The following is a 17,145-nucleotide window of genomic DNA, read 5'->3' as shown; positions in this document are numbered from 1 at the left end:
TTCTACTCAAGATTTCTCTCCCCCTTCCTACTCCCACCTCCACCAGGGTAATATTTCTTTCTTGGTTCTCTCTGGTGTTGGCAGCAACCAATAGATTACTATGCTGGATTTCAGAAAGTGTTGAAGCTTCTCTGAAGTTTGAGCTAGTAATTCCTCTATTTCCTCCAACAGCTCCTCACTTGTAAGTCTGCATGCACAGGACATCTATTTAAGATGAACAATAGTTATTTATGGCTGTAATATAACACCTTTGTAGTCACCATGTTAGAATCCATTGCTTATCACAAATCACATCAAGAGTTTGACCAAGTCCAGGACTGAGACACTTCACTCCAAGCAAATATGATGCCTCTAGAACAGACCTGGGCAAAATCTGGCCTGCTAATCCACTGGATTCTGGACTGCAGACACAGCAGGTAGGCTCAGGCAGGCTTCTCTGCATGTCCCGCATGCCGCTCAGAAAAGTGGCTGCTGTACCATTTCTCTGATCTCAGAGGAGAGGAGACAGGTTTCAGGTGCTGCACCCTCCCCCAGCACAATCCCACTGGCCAGTTTCTGGCCAGAAACTGGCCAATGGGAGCTTCCTATTTGAAAGACAGGCAACACGCAAAGCACCACGGCCCCTCTCCTCCAGCTCAGTCATTCACACAAGCACATGGCCCTGCAGTGTATGCAGGCTGGCTGGCTGGCAGAGAAACATTTTAAGCTCTGTAAGCATTTAGCTCTGCAGGCAGGCAGGCTGCTAAGTCCCCTGACCACCCCAGTCCCTCCCTTCCCCAACCCTCTGCCCCTCTATTCCAGATACCCAAACCGCCCTCCCATATCTGGCACACCAATACCCTGGCCCAGATCACAATCCCCTCCCACCCTAAATCACAACCCAAACTCCTGCACCCCAATTCCTACCTAGGTCACAACCCCCTCCGGCCCTATGCCACATTCCAAAACCCTGCACCCCCAGTCTCCTGCCCTAGGTCACAACTGCCTCCTTCACCCAAACTCCCGCTCAGATCCCATTCTCCCTCCTGCACCCAAATCTCTTACCCCAAGCTTCCTTCTGCAGCTAACCTCCATCCCAGACCCTGTACCTCCTCCATTAACATAAGGGAAGTGCAGGGCCCTCGACCGCTGTCCAAAAATCTTGGAGTGGCCCCCCGTCAAAAATTATTGCCCCTGCACTCAAACAAAGATAAGCCCCCCCTTTTTTTTTTTAAACCAGAAAACAGTCTTTCCCTCTAAATATATGAAAAACCTTTCGTTCTAACTTTTATAGCTCAGGTTTTAAATTATTGTGCTGCATCTCATTACTCTTATGGTTTTGGAAAAAGGCCACTTAAGATGTTGCAGCTATGGTGGCTCAGAACTTTGGGAGTTTTCTTGGTTCGTTTGTGTTCGTGCTCTCGCACTCGCGCACATGCACTCGCGCGCACACACACACACACACACACACACACACACACACACACACACACACCCCCTTTAGTTTAACAATTAATCAAGTGTCCTTTTTTGTATCATAAGCCCTCAAATGAGGCATTACCAGGAAAATGTATATCATAATAATGATTGAAAGAAAAAATATTTTATTAAGTTCATTGCAGGTTTCCAGCTAGCATTCTGTAAAAGTTATGTAGGCTTTTTGAGGATGTTTGGAGATTTTTTGTTTATTTCTTTTGCACACAAATAACTTCTTTCCCTTTTTATTTATTTCATCTTGGTCAGGAGACCACGCAACAGAGATGGAGTACTGATACACAAGTCAACTGTGAACATAGCTTGTTAGCGGTCCCAAGGACCTGATTGCTCCTGCAAATATGTTCCACTTAGAGCTTCTCTGTAATCCCATGAAGATGCAACCTTCATGGGGAGTGGACCTCAAGCACCTCTATTTTGGTCTCAGATTGCGGGAGATGCTCAAGATTCTATATGGAGATAGCCTTGGGAGTGAGGAAGGGAGTCCTTTCCCCAGTCAAAGCAAGAATTTGTAGCTGATGATTAGAAGCACAATTACCATTCTTGTGTTGCCTCAAATCTGAGCACTTTTCCCTGACAGAATGAAGATCTTTTTGTTGAAAACCAGGCAGGCACAATTTCAGTTAACCTGCTGCCTGAGGCACAGCAGCCCAGGAAGCACCAGCTTCTCTGAATCACTACACATACTGTAGGATGGTGACCATAGTACAGAGAGAGACACTATGAATGAGATAACCACCCACAAACACTGCCTCATGGGGAGGGCAAAGAAAGAATTTAGTCCCCGATTTTTATCCCACTTACTTATCCACAATAGTAATTACTTTCTTGTGTATAGGAATCCTGTTTCTCTCCTCAGGAATTCAGGTTGCACTTTATGATTCATTTGGGGGAGGGGAAACAAGCAGCCAGATAAGTCTTATCTTAATCACCCTTTGCTGACACAAGATTCAACTCCTTAGCAAGCTGGATGAAGTCCTCTTCATCAGCAACACCTCTCCTTGTTCTACACTGTCTTTCCTGATTGAGTTTTTTCACAGTGAAGTTTGTGGATATCAATATGCCAGTCAAACTCGGAGCCTTCTGGACTCACAGAGAGGAACCTTTTTTTTTTTAACCTTCTGAACAAACAGAAAAAGCTACTTCACAGAGTACATTCTGGATTTCATTCACTGCTTGCATGATTGCTCTGCCATACCTGAAAGGGGGCAAAGAAGCTAAGCTGGGAAGCAGTGCAAGAGTAGCTCTGGGTGGCTGTGATCACCATACTGTACAAATCCTTAACAAGGAGACAGTTAAAGAAGCCTGCAAATAAAAAATTTAAATGCCACTGAACAGCCAAAAACAACAAATCGAAGAAAAAAAGAAGAAAGCAAACTGAACCACCATTTGGCAGTTGCCACAAAAGGCAGAATATTTGTCAGCACCCAGAAAAAGCATCACTAGCATGAGCTGTGATGGCAGCTCTGAACTGCCTCCAGAATCTTTAGGCAAGAGGATACTATTTAGCCCATTCATGTCAGAGCTGCAGGATACACTGCTAGATGAAATCATCAGATAAAAAATTACTCCATTCTTAACTCTAACACAACATGATTGTAATATATATGCATATTTGTTGTTGATGCTGGGCAGCAGAATTTAAGCTCACAAAATCCAGCAAGAATGGTAATTGCCAACTGTGACACTGCACTGTCGAATCAATTTTAAATTAACAATGAGCATACCTCCATAATGTGAGCTATGGAGATTTATACTTCAACTATAAATTGCTTTTATACTTTTCTAGAAAGTCTGTTAAACAATGTTTTTTAAAAAAATTAAAAATCTAGTCTCAGGATCAAATAAAGAGTTTCAAAATGGAGTAAAGTATCAGAGGGGTAGCCGTGTTAGTCTGAATCTGCAAAAGCGGAGAGGAGTCCTGTGGCACCTTATAGACTAACCGAAGTGTTGGAGCATAAGCTTTCGTGGGCAAAGACCCACTTTGTCAGATGCATCTTACAAAGTGGGTCTTTGCCCACGGAAGCTTATGCTCCAACACTTCGGTTAGTCTATAAGGTGCCACAGGACTCCTCGACGCTGTAAAATGGAGTAAGTTTCAGAGTTTGTATGACTTAGTTTACAGCTTACTTACCAAAGCAAGTTGAACCTCTCCTCCTGTAGCATATACATCTCCATCATGATCTCCATACAGAAAAAATTTCAATATACTTCCATAAAATATTGGCAGAGTTTTAATTGTTTTTACCTAAGAGAAAAAAGATAGCTCAGCAATTATCATAAATCTTAATTTGAATAAGGTTCCTGATGCATGTGGTTCAACTACACAGAAGTTACACATTAAAATTATATTAGTACATTAACCACCTTCCAATTATTTTGCTTGCATGTATGACTCAAACAATTAACCTTTCTGAAGTTAGACATTCTTCACCAAGGTTTTAGTTGTCAGCAGAGAAGTTTTTCTTAAAACCCAAACTTCCCCTTCTTAAATTAGTGTGGCCGCCAGAATATGTGGCCAGGAACTTTCTCTCAAACCTCCTGCTCAAACAAATCACAGGTGACCAGTCCTGTCCATTGTTAAGGTTATAATCAGATTCCATTATAAGACTCATTTTATATCCATTTTGTAATTCTGGCTAAAAGAAGTGGGGTGGACTAAACATTTCTATGTTTATTATAAAGGTTAATGAAAAAAATCTAATATTTTAACATTTTAGAGCTTGCCTTTGCAATGTTAAAAAAAAATTACATTAAAAGAATGTTAACAGAAAATTATCTGTTGGTCTAACTAGTATCACTTACTTTATATACTGTACATATTCTACACAATGTATATAAAATTTTAAACAGTGTCAACCTTACCAAGCAATTAACTTACCAACTGTCCACTTCTGTATGTTTTCCCATCCCACTCTATTGCAGAATATGTAGCCCAAGGACTCTGCATTCTTTTGGAAGTCAAATCAGTACGTGCAATTATTTCTTTAAACAGTGTGAATTTTATCTGTTTGTCGTATTTCTCATGGCAGTCTTTGAGCCACAGAGCAAACTCTCTGTCAATTTTCATTCGCTGCTCCTGTGAAGTGTTTTAGTAGATGCATTAATAAAATGTAAACCACAGTTTCATAGGTGTGAATAGCGACAAAGTTAATCATTGTGGTCAGTGATACCATAGCAAAATCTGTTCTTAAAAGAGTGTTGTAAAATAATCACATTCCAAGTAAGACTGATCTTAAGCCCAGTAAATGTTTAAAATTATCCTTAATTACTGATCGAGTTAATTTTCAGACTGTTGCTTACTCCAAATAGAAAAGGGTCTGGCTTAATAAAAAGTCTGTGTCATTGTATAACTAGTTACATCCATATAATAAAAGTTAGGTGTAGGAGAAGACACCGAAATCACTTGTTTTAGAACAAAAATCCCAAGTATTGTGTTCATTTTTCAATTTTAAACAGAGCACTGTGCAAATTTCCACAATGAACTGCCACTGGAAATAGTGCAAAAATTTAGTGACATGGACAAATGACCACTAAGAAGTAAGATAGGACTTGACAAATCACATTCATTGAAGTACACCAAGCAGAAATGCAAGTTAAGATTAAAAATATTACCTGTCCATTGAAGATTCGTGTAAACAGAGTGTTCTTGTCTTTTAACTTCAATTCCAGGTCCATGAAAGTAAGCTTGTTTGTGCTAACCTGAAACTTATCATTGGTGAATAATGCACCAGAAATTCGATTGTAGCATTCAATTGGTGCAAGTCCTCTCTTCTTGGGGGGAGCACACCAGTCAAAACTTAACAAAAAAATAAAATAATTAGAAACTTAATCTTTTTAAAAACTAAAGCAATGAAATAATTAAATTGTAGAAATGGAAATCTCTTACTCTTCTACAGTTGTGTATGGTATTAACCTTCCATTCCAAAAACATTCAAAAATAGGCCTTTTGCCCCTTGCTCCTTTTTCTACCACAAAGCAGTCATCATCATCGTCGTCATCTTTTAATCCTAAATTGAAAACCACACCAGCGTCACCATAATAAAACAAGAAACAAAAGAAGACTATATTGTAATGTTTGCCTAGTTTTTTAAATTATACATAGTTGCACTGTACAGCCTTAAACAGAATGTATTTAGTAGGGTATATACCACACAGGGGAAAAAAAATTAATTACCAGTACTTCTGTTTATCACATACCTTTTCTTTCCTCATCTTAAGAAACCTTTTTTACACTAAATGGCATCTACCAGGCAAAAAAGGCATCTTTTTGTTGCATCTGATCTGCTTATCTTCAATATCCAAACAACTTTCTCCACCACAGACTCAAACCTATCTTCAGACCCAGTTTCAGGGGCTAGAATTTTAACTCCAGAAACTAAATCTGATTTTGTATTTCCTACACCCTAAGAAAATAGCAGAACAGATAACCAACCAGTTGACAGCAAAGCTAACTTAGCTAGGCATGTATTAACAGTCTTCCTTGGGTATACACGAGTTTAGCCCTTCCTCCCCCAAATCCTACTTCTCACAAAAAGAGGCCTCCGAGAGTAAAAATGTTAAGCATGTCCACAATTTTCATAATTCATTACATAGTTTATCCTAAAGCTGAAATTGTAAAACTTCACTTGAAAATTTGTACTAAGTCCCAACTTGGTTTAAATTGCCCTCCCCTCCATGTTATCATTACTCAGTTTCAAATTCATCTCAGTACAAAGAACTGAGAGATGGCTCAAGATTTAAAATTTACCACAAAAAAACGGATGAAGTTTATTGAGCTCCAAATTTTGACACAATCTACTTCAGAAAGAATATTCTTGAGTCTTTTAAGCAAATTATACAAGTGATAAGAACTGGAAATATGTAAGTAGCATACTGACAAAATGTATTATTACATACTACTTAAATTTCACAATTTTATGAAAAGTTGTGAAATTTAACTAGTAAGTCTTAACTGACTTACTTTGTGGAAAACATGGATCATCAGGATATGTTTCTTTATCATATAAGAAAGGATGGTAACGGATGATGCCCTCCACTACACCTTCTCCTTCAACATGTGACTTAAACTCAAAGCTATCTGCTGCAGAATTTATATACAATGTTTGCATGTCATCTTTTATCTCTCGAAGGTTGACCATCTTAGGTACTTTTCCTTTTTCAAACATCAAAATCTAAAACAAAAACAAAACAAGTATAATTTTTCCTTTAATCAACAGTCAAAACAAAAATGTTACAAATTGCTAACTACAGTTTTGAAATTAGTTATTAATATTAAATCTGTGATAGTTTTACTTTTGTTTTGCATGAAATTACACATCTTTCAAACACAACAGCATTTCATAGCAATTACCAGTAAGTATGATTACAGTAATGTATTAATGCCATGTAAAGAAGACAGAATAAGAAAGAAAATATCTTATTGTCTTTATATAATACCATAGTACAGCCACATCTGGAATACTGCGTACAGATGTGGTTGCCTCATTGCTAAAAAGATATACTGGCACTGGAAAAGGTTCAGAAAAGGGCAACAAAAATGATTAGGGGTTTGGAACGGGTCCCATATGAAGAGAGATTAAAAAGAGTTGGACTTTTCAGCTTAGAAAAGAGTCGACTAAGGGGGAGGGAGGTGACAGAAGTCTATAAAATCATGACTGGTGTGAAAAAGTGAATAAGGAAAAGCTATTGCTTATTCCCACAATATAAGAACCAGTGGTCACCAAATGAAATTAATGGGCAGCAGGTTTAAAACAAACAAAAGGAAGTTTTTCTTCACTCAGCCTACCCTCTGGAACTCCTTGCCAGAAGATGTGGTGAAGGCTAGCACTTTAACAGCGTTCAAAAAAGAGCTAGCTAGATTCATGGAGGTTAGGTCCATCAACAGCTATTAGCCAGGATGGGTAGGAATGGTGTCCCTAGCCTCTGTTTATATGGAAACGGATAACAGGGGAGGGATGATGTGAGGATTACCTGTTACATTCCCTCCCTCCGGGGCATCTGGTATTGGCCACTGTCGGTAGACAGGATACTCGGGTAGATGGACTGTTGATCTCACCCAGTATAGCCGTTCTTATGTTTTTAGGTTTCTTATGTTTAAAATATTAACTTTAGGAAGATTTTTTATATTCCTACCTCAATATCAATGTTGTTGAAAGGTCCAGCTTCTTTCATTGCAGAGTTAGTTTCGTTTCCTTTCGGTCCATGGATATAGTAATGATAAATGTGTCTGAAGTTATAAAAAATGTTTTAACTAAATTAAACACACAGAAAAAACTAGAGCAATCTAAAGTGAAACATTTACAAAACCTAAGTATTTTCATATTAAAACATTTATTTGAATTAGTTCTTGGCCCCCCACTGCAGTTTAGCTGGGAAGACCTGCTACCATGGCCTGGGATCCCACTGTCCTGACAGCCCACAGAGTTCTCAGGCGCTAGCTCTCCACCTGGACTCTCTGGTCTTGGAACATCTCTGGTCTTCCCGGACCACGGATGTTGCCAGACAAGAGAGACCCAGTTAAGAGTTTCAAATCTGTAGTAAATACAAACACAAACTACGTCACTTAAAGTATACAAAGCACAGATTATAGTCTGACTTTATTCAAATTTTTTTAAATAGGAATTTTTTTAAAATAAGAAAAATCTTTTACAAAAATTAAATGTTGACTCACGCCAATTGCCTTGTCCAAAGATGAAAATAGTTTTTCAGATACTGCATATGAGCTGGTTGTACACCTGTAACGACAACCGCTGTAAAACTCTTCTTGTCCCTTTCTTCTTTTATGAGATTGTGTAGAAATCGTTCATCATCACTGGTAATGTGAGCAGAGTCAGATGGCTAGGAAAAGAGGCCAAAAAAGAAACAGAAGCCAGGAATTCAACTAGAAGCCCCTCTATCATTTCAGAAATGAGTGAAAATAGCTCTAGCAGCATATGGAGGCAAAAATTACTCTTATAGCAAATATAACATGGGAGGCTAATCCTCTTTACGAGCTCCCGCTTAACTAATTGTCAGTATCTGGGTGTTCATCTATGTTCAATCCCTCAACACCTATGCAATTCTATATAGGGTCTTATACTGGAGTAGTCACCAACCAGAAGATCAGAAAGTCTCTAACAGGTCATCCTGACTAAAGATGTTATAATGTGGTTAATTGACTAGTCGACAGAATTTCTATCAACTAGTCAATAGGCACTTCCACATTCCTCCTTTGAAAGGAGAAATGCAGAACTCCGTGTATAGCCCGGGGCCTGCAGGAAGTCCCGCTGAGACTCCGGGCTGCACGCAGGTGCCTGATTTGAAATGAACTAGTCCCACCAATGGGAACTCTTGTGTATTTCAAAGCCACTGACCCCGGGCTCAAAGCTACAATGCATGTCGCTTGGAGCCCAGGATAAGCTGGGGACTCTCCAGCTGATCTCAAGTTCTGAGGAAATGCAGCTGACCCCAGGCTCCACAGCACCTGTCCCTTTGAATTGCCACTCCCTGCATCAGAATCGGGCTCCCTGCATCATTTCCCTGGAACTCAGGGGCGTTTCCCTCAGCTGATCCTGGGTTCCGGGGAAATGCTGCGGGGAGCCCATGATCAACTGGGGAGTCCTCAGCTGACCCCAGGCTCCATGGCTGCCCCTTTGAAAGGTGCACAGGCAGCATTTTACAGGGGCAGCTGCTGCACAGCTGATCTGTGGATCAGCTATGCAACGGTTGCCCCTTTGAAAAGTCTCCTGGGGGAAGTCTCCTTTGAAATACCCCTTCCCAGCCTTTGCTGCCTCTATTTTAGAGAGGCAGCAAAGGGGAGAGGGAATATCAACTAGCTGACTAGTCAAAATACTATCCAATAAGCAAATGCTTATCAGATAGTCGACTAGTCTTTTTACATCCTTAATCCTGAATGGTTTGGCTGGGAGACTACAAAGGATGGCACTTCAGCTTCCCCTTCTCACACTGCCCTACTGCTCCAGCCCAAAGCCTCAGAGCTGCCCCCTGGAGCCCCCAGCTTGTTTTGCAGAGTGGGGAAGACAGAAGAAGGAGGGCACTGATGTTGCTGTCCCCTCCTCCTGTACCCCACTTCACAGAGTGAGGAGGGTGGGTCATTGGTGAAGGTGTGGGACAGAGTAGGGCCTTGGAGAAGGGGAAGGGCAGGAGTATGTGGGTCTGAGGTAGATCCTGGACTGACAAATTCAGAAAGTGATCTTGTGCTTTAAAAGGTTGGAGACCACTGTTATACTGCACCATTGTAGTAATCAAACGTTCAGGAATGCATTAAACTATATAACTGACTTACAGTGTGTGGTTTATTCTCTCTGATCTTTTAACAGGGAGGGAAGGGGAAAGAAAAAAAGTAACTAGATGATGATGTTAGTAACGTTTGACCATGACTAAAGGAATGAGGCAAGGTGGCGTCCGAAGGATTGTTGACTGGTCTTGTTTGCAACCAAGCTGTCAAATTCACTGGTAAATGAAAGGCTCTGTACTTAAGTAGACTGGAGAAAAGTTGATGTCCTCTGCTCTTTCTTCACATTTTTTGGATTGGTACTCAGGCCATCTATAACAGGAAGACATCCACTGTCTTTTTTAAATGATAAAATGGAGGGCAATAAATGGATAAAATGGAGGGCATCTGACGAAGTGGGTCTTTGCCCACGAAAGCTTATGGTCCTACACTTCAGTTAGTCTGTAAGGTGCCACAGGACTCCTCGTCACTTTTGCAAACCCAAAGTGTGCAGATTCCAAAGGATTACAGAATTATTAGTGATTGTAGGGCATTGTTTTCTCGCTAAGTATCTGTATCCACTCCTTCAAATGGCAAATCTTCAGTAGCGACTTGCCTTTCATAACACATGCCCACAACATGGAGCCATGATGCCCTCCATAGGTCACAATAGCAGCTATAAAACTAACTGTGACATCATCTGCACCCAACAAAATATTTGCCACCAATCATGAAAAATCATGCCAACACACATCAAAATTCAAAGATTCCAAATGACTGAATCTGTTCAGGAGCAAGTCCAAGGCTTTTTAATCTTTCTTCATATGGGACCCGTTCTAAACCCCAATCATTTTTATTGCCCTTTTCTGAACCTTTTCCAACGCCAATATATCTTTTTAGAGATGAAGCAACCACATTGTATGTAGTATTCAAGATGTGGGCATACCACGGTTTTATACAGAGGCATTAAGATTTTTTCTGTCTTATTCTCTATCCCTTCTTTAATTATTCCTAACATTCTATTTCCGTTTTTGACCGCCGCTGCACATTGAGTGGATCTCTTCAGAGAACAATCCACAATGACTCCAAAATCTCTCTTGAGTAGTTATAGCTAAATTAGTCCCCATTATATTGTACATATAGTTGGGATTATTTTTTTCCAATGTGCATTATTACTTCATATTTATCAACATTAAATTTCATTTGCTATTTTGTTGCTTATCACTTAGTTTGGTGAGATCTTTTTGAAGCTCTTGACAGTCTTCTTTGGTCTTAACGATCTTGACTAGTTTGCCATCATTTGCAAAGATAGATGCCAGAATAACTACAGTGGCATATTGTATGAATACATGGGTGGAACAGTAGGTTCTTCTGGTCAGGAACTGTATAAGGGAGGACTTCCTCCTCAACATCAGCAAGGTGTGCCACTGGGATGGTGATAAGGTGTTTACCTCCTGCAAAGATTGTGTGAAGGGATATGATGCTCTGGAATGTCTTAGTATCAATGATGGTCCTGTAGTCTATGATTGTTCTCCTAATGCTGGGATCAACATTGGCAGTTGGGCCTTTGCTAGTAGGTCAAGCACTAATAGAATCAGCTGCACTGAAGTATACTCTTTTTCGCTCATGTATGGAGCTGGACAGGTTTTGGAGGACTTATTTTTCAATGCTTCCTTGGCTATCTGCATAAGAGGCCACCAAAATCTCCTTTGAACGCCTGTGTTCTATTGTGTCCTCTTTCAGTGGCCTTCTTTGATATCTTAAGCATCACCTTTGATGCAACAGTCTTGACAATTCCAGTACTATGGTCAGTGCCAGCATCAATGTCACTGTCAGTTCCTTATTTGGTACAGACTTTCCCATTGACATTTTTGGCACCACATACCTGCTCCAAGCACTGAAGGGTGCATGTTTGATCAGTATGGGAGTTTCTGAGCCTGGAACTCTGGATTCTATGCTACACTCATCGATTGTTCTCAAAGATGGACCTTGTGTCTTGTAACCCATCATTTTCAGATACAATGGAGAATGAAAAGTTAAATAAAGCCACTGCTTAGAATGTTTGATTCACCCAGGCATACAAAGGACCCACTGTATATATCTTTAAACAAGATTAGACTATCACAGGGTTTTGAATATTCCATCTTGAAGATCTTGTACAGGGGCTGTAAGCACAATGGGGTGTGTAGCATGATGTTGTACAGGAGTCACGTCAAGAATTTAGATCTGGAAAACAATTATCTAAGTCCAAAATGTAAGAGAATGAAGGTTAATCTGAAATGTTTCAGAAGTTTAGAAAGAGTTTATGCAACAGTTCTCACCAGATAGACACTGCTAAGTAAGAGAGAACAAAAGAAGGGGGTTGCAGGCACAGTTCCCTTTATAAATCTGCAGGAGAGCACAGGGAGACATATGGCAAGTGCACAGTCCCAACAGATGCTGCTAACAAGAAGAATATAGTCACTTGTACATGCATGACTACAGTACATGCATGACTACATTCTTTAAAATGTCTCCATTTCTATCAAACTTCCTGCCTTCCTTTTTTCTCCCTCCCATCTCAACATCAGAACCTCATAATCATTCTTAACATCCAGATCCTTAACAAATGCCATTCTTTATTGACAGCATCTCCAAAATGCATTTGTTCCTTCTCATTCCTACAGCAAACACTCTGTTGACGCAGCCATTTTTTGCCTGTACTATTGCAAACTACTTCTCTCTAATCTCCCACTTATGCATATTCAAAGTGATTTCTCCAAAAAGCAGTTCCTTTTCCTGCCCCTCTAGCCATATCAGTCTACTCTCTAAATTCTTCACTAGCTTCTCACCTTCCAAATCAAAATTCAAACTCTTTATAATTGCCAAGATGCCTGCAGCTATGACCCTGCTTATATCTTTAGTCTCATTTCTTTCTTCCCATGCTCCTTTTGAGCCTCTCTCCTTACTGTCTTTCCCCTCTCACTCATTTTTAATTTTTCTTCCAGAACAGCAGAAAAATGGAGCATAGTAGAATGGACAATTCAGATTGATCCTTGGATCATTTCATCCATAAGTTTTTCAATGGTAAATCATGAAGATTCAAAAACAAACTAAAAACCTCACTAAACACTTCACTGATATATAATGTATAACAATATTTTGATTTGAAATATATTCCCTCTGTAACTTAGACTGTAAGTTGTTTGAAGCTGGTACATTTTCTTTTCATGTTTGGTACTAAGCCAAATAAATTTTCAATTGTTAGTAGTAACAATGTTAAAGCATTTCTTCCTTCAGATGGTACCTCAAAGCAGCACAGTGAATCAGATAGAAAGTGTCACTAGCTCATCAATCCTTTGGATAAAATACATGGCAAAAGAACTACATGTGGGAAAGCCTTACAATATCCGCCACTGTTTTACATTATTAACTTTATACCACACCACAAAGTGTGTGCATGTAACACAGTCACCTAAAGAACAGTTATAGGTGTACCTATGTAAAACTGACATGTTAGCCTAGGAAAGATGTTCATTTAAAAAAAATGTTACTTTACCTTTCTATTTCTAATGTAACCACTATATATTGCTTCTTTGTTTTTCTCCTTCTTTTCAAAATCCTCTTTAGAAAGGAAAAGCTCATGAACATCATGAGACTCCACAGGTTTGCTTATCATCTGTTCAGTTTGAAAGAAAAACAAATTTAAAAAAAAAATCACTGTAGGATACCAAAATAAGTTTACAGTTCAGTGACATGGAAACAGATGAATTACCTCCATGTCAATGTGTAAAGAACTACTAAAAGTTAAAATACATAGATCATTTTACTTACTCTGGCAGACTGCCCAATGAAAAACACAGCTTGTTTGCCTCCAACACCAAAATATGAGATGTCACTATTTAAGCTGCGAGGTACTGGTGGAGGACGTACATATCCTGAATGATCACTAAAAAAACACCCCCAAAAAAGCTATCTTTAATACTTTTTTCAAAACAAGCATTACAAAATTACTAATGAATAAACATTTATTTCTTTTAAAGAACTCCTGTAATCATCATCCCTGAAGAGCTCAGTCAAGACCCCAGATCTATGTTAAGAGCATACATTTGACATTGTAACTATCATTCAGATTCTAGTTTTATAAATGTGTAAAAGTAAAAACAAAATTGATTACTATTCTGAAATCATGTAGGCCACAATATACTTGAATTAACATGGCTATCTAGCAAAATTGTTTGTAAGTCTTTTCCCACCCCAATGAGCCATGTATATTTTTCTGCCCTTCCTGTGACAGGGTAATAAGCCTGTTTGCTTTTCTGCATTGTAATCTGTATTTGAATTATTTTTAGTTTTATTTAGTTTTAGTTTTATTACCAGTTTGTTTGCACCCAGATACTGTACAAACCAGAGAAGGAAAATGACTTAGAGTAATCAGTTTTCTTCTATATCAAGTTCTTTTCATAAGACATGAGACACAATCTTAAAAATATTTCTGATAGTTGCCAGATCGGTGTTTTTAACATTTGAGATACCATGGTGATAGCCATTATACAGACCCCTAAGATGACAGAGTGGTAAAAAGACATACTAAAACTAGACTAGTTTACTCTTTGCCTACAGCAATGTCTTTGCATATGAAATGTTTAAAAAGAAACACTGGCTAGGAAGTAAATTTCTCTTCGTAACAGTCCCTTTTTTTACCACAGATTTTTGGGTCAGAAAGATGAGAAAGCTTGCTGGACATCCTGTTGAATATGATGCAGGCTTGGAAAGCCAATCAATTAATCGGTCACATAATATCAACTGACCATCCACAATTTAACCATAGTCATGCTATTTCATTTTTTTAAAACTTCATCTAATTTTTAAGTTAAAATAACTCAAATAAGTTGGGTTTTTTTTGTAATTCAGACTAAGTATGTATGTTTTTAAGGCTAAATCTATTTGGAATCCATAAAGTCTCTTGTTTTTATTATTGTTGTTTTAATAAATTAATGATTAAAAACATTTTGACCGGTATTTGATCAGTTATTTTTGAATGGTCAAATGCCTAGAGTCCAGCATGGATACAAATTTATATCCCCAGATGTGCACATCAGTAGAACCACAAGGTCCTCCCTGGAACATCAACAGCAAAAGGAGCAGAAAGTGGATCTGCCACTCTCAGAAGCCAGCAATTCCTCCAACACAACTGTACCATCCCCAGTCCTATTCCCGTCCCTTCCACACAGCTGTGTCCCCTATTCAGGGGTTGCAGATGAGCCTGGGGCAGGGCAGGAGGTGGTACAGCTACACCAGAAGAGTTGCCAGTACAGGGTGCTGGTTCCTGGGAGCAGTAGCTCCATGTTCAGCTCCTTTCACTACTGTAGTTCCTGAGAGAGTCCTGTGGTTTCACAAATACCAGTTTGTATCCAAGGATATATTTGTATGCGTTCAGGGCACTATAAAATGCCCAACTCTAATGTAATGTGAGAGAGATAGCTGCCAGCAGTAGTTAAGTCTGACTCCAAGAATATGGAACTTGATGGACAAACTGATCTGGTTTGGCAAATTCTTTGTTCATACGATAGAAATGGATAAGCTGATCTATATTTCAAATTTAATAAGTCCCAAATGGAAACAAAATGTGGCTTACTGTCATAACGTAATTTCTAGATACAACGCAGTCTGTTTTGGCCGAAGGGACCCATCCACAGCTGGCTCACTCTGTGCTTAGGTTAAGTATGTTTCTGGAATCCCCACTGGCACTAAACCCTAATATAGCAGCATTCATAAGTAACGTTTTCTAACATCTCCAATTTGTTAGGATACTCTATCCTGCCCTAATGAACTCTGAGCTCAATTTTTCATACTTTTATATCCTCTCAACTGGTTACAGCAATGGAATAAACCCAGACAGGAAGCCTGTTATTGGTAGTTGACTGTTTTAAAAAAAGATGCTCTGTCCAGATTATCACAATTTGTTATTTTTCCATTTGTGATTAAAAATAATGTATAAAGCTTTCTAACCTTTCAAATTCACCTTGTCTTGTAAATTTTGATAATCTATACACAGCCCAGTTGTTAAGCTGCTTAGAAGTCATCCCACTTCCATTATCAATCACAGCAACTGCTGGTTTTCCTTGAGTCTCATCAAATAACTGTTTGGAAAGGAAAAACAAGAACCAAACAAGCCAAATGAATACATGAAATCATACATTTGAAACAAGTATGCTAATCCTTTTGTATCTTACCAATTTTATCTGTATGCTCCGAATACCAGTATTTCGAGAAGTAGCTGACAAAGAATTGTCAATCAACTCAGCAAAAGCAAATGCTACGGAAAGAGAAAAGACTGTTAGTAATTCTTGATCTCTAAAAGTAGCAGTTGCAAAATGCCCACATACTTGAACCAGTATTCTCTCAGCATTAATCTCAGGATAAGTTTGCACTATATAACTGACAGTGAAAAATACTTGTTCCACTATCACTTGTTTTAAGGATCATTCATGAGTGCTAATTAGAGATTTGCTGAGCATGATTAAGCCTCCTGTCAGGTGAGTGGCCATTAGAAATACTTGGGAACACAACAACATGAAAGGGGTTCCCCCGCTACATAAAACAGGAGGCAAACCTGTACCTCTTCATTCACTGGTGGAACATACTCTGGATCAGTCATCGCTATAAAACAGGGATGGGCAATAATTTTTGAAGGGGGGCCACTTCACAAATTTTGGCAGTGGCTGCAGGCTGACCTGGAAGAGGTGAGACCTTGAGCGGAAGGGGCAGAGCCTCAGCGGAAGGGGCGGGGTTGAGAGCTGCCCTAGTGGGAGCTTTGTTTGACCTGGGGTCCCTGACCCGACTTCTGGCCAATAGAAGGGACCTGGAGCAGAGGGCAGGGTGCCAGGGGCTAGCCTCCCAGAATAACATGTCAGACAGCTCCTGACCCACCTGCTATTGTGTTGCCTGGCAGCCGCCCGGCAGGCACAAGCCCTTTGAATAGAAGCAGTTGAAAGGGCTAACACCTCCCAGGCAGCTCACAGGCAACGGGCCAGAGCTGCAAGCTCTTTTCAATTGCTTCTCTTTAAAGTAGGGAAGTGAATGACTAGTCGACCAATAAGCAAATGCTTATCGAATAGTCAACAGGCTCCATCAGAAAGAGACAGCAATGGCAGGGGAAGAAGAAGGGGTACTTCAAAGCAGCAGCGCCGCATAGAGCCTGGGGCCAGACCCTGGGCTCTATGCGGCGCTGTCACTTTGAAATGCTGCATGTGGCCCAGAGCCAGCTGGGGTGTCCCAAGGCTGCACATGGCATTTCTAAATGGCAGCACCACATTGGGATGTTAGGGACTCCCCTGTTGACCCCGGGCTCTGTGTGGCACTGCCACTTTGAAACGCCGTGAGAAGTCTGACACTGGGTTCCCCGCAGAGTTTCAAAGTGGCAGTGTGGCATGGAGCCCAGGGTCAGCAAGAGTCCCCAACTGACCCCAGGCTCC

At 39.9% G+C, this 17,145-nt stretch overlaps 1 protein-coding gene across 3 annotated transcripts in view; it reads right to left on the bottom strand.

Annotated features, from left to right (window-relative positions):
• SMCHD1 (structural maintenance of chromosomes flexible hinge domain containing 1) overlaps positions 1-17,145 on the bottom strand; it is a 202,347-nt gene that overhangs the window by 161,702 nt on the left and 23,500 nt on the right. For all 3 annotated transcript variants that reach the window (XR_012901535.1, XM_075920926.1, XM_075920925.1), the window contains exons 4-14: positions 15,904-15,986; positions 15,680-15,810; positions 13,502-13,616; positions 13,227-13,346; positions 8,147-8,313; positions 7,609-7,702; positions 6,437-6,647; positions 5,363-5,483; positions 5,089-5,272; positions 4,355-4,552; positions 3,608-3,721 (exon numbers count right to left, since the gene is read on the bottom strand). Coding sequence is in view for 2 of the 3 variants with exons in the window: in XM_075920926.1 (XP_075777041.1) it covers positions 3,608-3,721; positions 4,355-4,552; positions 5,089-5,272; positions 5,363-5,483; positions 6,437-6,647; positions 7,609-7,702; positions 8,147-8,313; positions 13,227-13,346; positions 13,502-13,616; positions 15,680-15,810; positions 15,904-15,986 (1,538 nt within the window). In the remaining variant the exon portion in view is untranslated. The remainder of the gene's footprint in view (positions 1-3,607; positions 3,722-4,354; positions 4,553-5,088; positions 5,273-5,362; positions 5,484-6,436; positions 6,648-7,608; positions 7,703-8,146; positions 8,314-13,226; positions 13,347-13,501; positions 13,617-15,679; positions 15,811-15,903; positions 15,987-17,145) is intronic.

This window comes from Pelodiscus sinensis, chromosome 2 (genome assembly GCF_049634645.1).
Source record: "Pelodiscus sinensis isolate JC-2024 chromosome 2, ASM4963464v1, whole genome shotgun sequence".
In the NCBI taxonomy this organism is placed as follows: domain Eukaryota; kingdom Metazoa; phylum Chordata; order Testudines; family Trionychidae; genus Pelodiscus; species Pelodiscus sinensis.
Note: the sequence above shows the minus strand (reverse complement) of the source record. Positions and strands in the feature narration are given on the sequence as shown.